This window comes from Poecilia reticulata, linkage group LG11, assembly GCF_000633615.1.
Source record: "Poecilia reticulata strain Guanapo linkage group LG11, Guppy_female_1.0+MT, whole genome shotgun sequence".
NCBI classification, from domain to species: domain Eukaryota; kingdom Metazoa; phylum Chordata; class Actinopteri; order Cyprinodontiformes; family Poeciliidae; genus Poecilia; species Poecilia reticulata.
The window spans coordinates 17,789,142-17,791,726 of NC_024341.1; the positions used below are offsets into that span (position 1 = coordinate 17,789,142).

The following is a 2,585-nucleotide window of genomic DNA, read 5'->3' on the forward strand; positions in this document are numbered from 1 at the left end:
ACAGGTGAAAAGCCGTTTTCATGTGTGACCTGTGGAAAACGTTTTAGTCGAAAACGGAATTTAACTGAACACATGAGTATTCACAGCAGTGAAAAGCCGTTTTCATGTGGGACCTGTGGAAAAAGTTTTCGGCACAAAGTTAGTTTAACTCAGCATATTAGACATCACACTGGTGAAAAGTTGTAGAATTGTTTTCCATGTGTGTCCTATGTTGAGTTTACAAAATTGAGTTGGTGATAAACAAGAATAGGGCTGTAACGATTCAAGTTATTCGAGTACCTTGATTATTAAAATTCCTTAAGGAAAATGTATCTGCCTTGAAGCTTCACTAAGTCATACGTTATTTAGCGCTCCGTGTTCCAGCCGGGTTATTATTTGCGTTGCACAGAGCTCTCACTTCTGCCCGAGTTGTTGATGAAAGCGAAGTGTTAGCAGCATAACGTCCAGTTTTCAAGTTCGGCCTGGGAGGATTTTATTGATTGATGATAATGTTCGGGTCTTTGACGTTTTTTTGGGGGGCTGTTGGAATATTGGCTTAGTTATCCTAGTTTTAATGCTAGTGTTGACTTTGACCGCATGTTTAAATATTAGACAAAATCAACATTGTTTTGAGCAGGCCTACATTTAGGTTAAATTTAGATTCATGGTTCAATCAACATAATCTGAACAGTAGAATATTTTTCTTAAACATGATAGCATGAATTCATTAAAAGTAATCTAATCTGTAGTTTTCTATATTAAATAACAGCCCTGGTTAGAATGCAAGTCATACATTAATTTGAATATGTGTTGGCTCATTATAATTCAAGAAGTACAAGATTAATTATAGACTTTGTCTCTTAGTGTGAGCAGTTGTTTGATGCACCAATAGCCGTTTAAAGATAAGCCACCAGCCAGTCATAGACAGTAAGTAACTGGTCCCAGTCAGTGGCGCAACTACACATTATTCAGGTGGTTGCGAAAACATAGATCGGATACGGATACGTGTCGGATATGGGTCACATTCGAAAAAGAATCTTACCTATGTTTTTTACACCGACATAAGATTGGATACATGTCTCAATACGTTAAAAAAAAATCGGAATTGGGTCACTTCAGGCTAAGTGTACAATCCGGTGCTGATAGTCTCTCAATAAGCCACAGGATGGCCGGCAACCAGCAACTCGGCCGGCAACTCTGAACAAAGCACAGGGCTCATTGATATAGGGGTACTATAGGAAAAGTTCTTATTTGGTGAAGTGAAGAAACTGAAACATGTTGCGGGATGTAGGAGATACGAATCAGAGGACGATATTAACTTTGGATTTGTGGAAAACTGGAATACAGATATTGTATTTGTTTTATTTATATAAAGTGGAAGAAAAGATTTTACGTTTTTCAAAGAGAAGAGGCACTGAGAAATCTTTAGATGTGATGATCGTATGATCCACAAGGTGGCGGTAATGCAATGACATGAATGCCGACGGTCATAAAATCCCAAAGAAGAAGAAGAGGAAGAGTAGTAGGAGGAGGAAGAAGAAAAGGAAAAAAGACGGCACGCGGTCTGTTGTGTTGAATGTTTGAGTGTTACTCTACAAAAATATCTTCAGTCCAGCTTAAACGAGTTTATCAACGAGCGGTTAACTGCTGCTGAAACATTCAGAGTTTAAAGAAATAACCGTCAAGTCGGAGGAAGAGATGGATGATCAGCGCAGACTGCTGGATTTCTCCCGGACTCCCCAGATAATCTTACATCGAATAGGTAGGAAACACCAGCGTTTGGATGAAGGTTATGGTCTAAATGTAGAAGCTTTCTGTATGAGGATCATTTAGTAAATGTTCTTTTCCCGTATAAATGTTTTAACAGTTAAATGAACGCAGACATCACAATCACGCGGTTAGAATGGCTTATTTATATACTTTTAACAACTTTTGAAAACAGCAGAAATGTGAACAATGCAGCGCAAAATTACTAAAGCAAGCAGCATAAAACAATAGCAGTTTTAGTAGCTGTAAAATGTAACAATTTGTAATAAATTTTAGTGGCGACTGTTTGTCAAACCAAACGACCTATAAAACTTCAGTCAACAAGCCACTGCTGCACTCAGGTGATGCTTCGTACGTAGATAAAAGTCAAAAAACTTGAAAATTGCTCTTAGTTTATTTTTCCCAGTTTCACAAGCAAATAACATCTAATTTTTAATTAATGATGTGTTGAGTAATCCAGGAGGATTTTTATGAAGCACGTAAAACAGAGAACTCACCTAAACCCGAGCAGTTAGTTTTTAGTAATAAATCGTTGTCCATAGCAGTGGCGGCTGGCCATTAGAGGGCGCTTGGGCGCCGCCCCCTTTAAATTGTTTAGATAATAAATAATTTAATTCTTAACTGCAAAATACTTAGAAATGTATTTATTCATACTGTGTGTCCAATAGACATGTTAGAATGTATTAAAATAGTAAATACATAATTCTATTTAATTGCTCACATTGTGCACACTTCCTATGTGCAGGGCGCCGTTCTAATGAGTGTGTATGTAGGCGCATCAACTTTTGGCAAGCAGGTGATCTGAGGCTGACTTTTAATTGGTTATTTAAGGTTTTCCA

At 37.6% G+C, this 2,585-nt stretch overlaps 2 protein-coding genes across 3 annotated transcripts in view; both read left to right on the plus strand.

Moving 5' to 3' along the window:
* The window catches only part of LOC103472620 (gastrula zinc finger protein XlCGF71.1-like), a gene marked incomplete at its 3' end in the record, with an annotated part of 30,011 nt that overhangs the window by 3,003 nt on the left and 24,423 nt on the right, over nucleotides 1–2,585 (plus strand). The window lies entirely within an intron of this gene.
* Nucleotides 188–2,585, plus strand: part of LOC103472619 (gastrula zinc finger protein XlCGF7.1-like) — a 15,569-nt gene continuing 13,171 nt past the window's right edge. Inside the window, exon 1 of one of the 2 annotated variants that reach the window (XM_017307425.1) lies at nucleotides 188–1,741. In XM_017307425.1, coding sequence (XP_017162914.1) covers nucleotides 1,678–1,741 — 64 coding nt within the window. In that variant the 5' untranslated portion in view covers nucleotides 188–1,677. The remainder of the gene's footprint in view (nucleotides 1,742–2,585) is intronic. The other variant, XR_001777056.1, reaches the window with a different exon arrangement.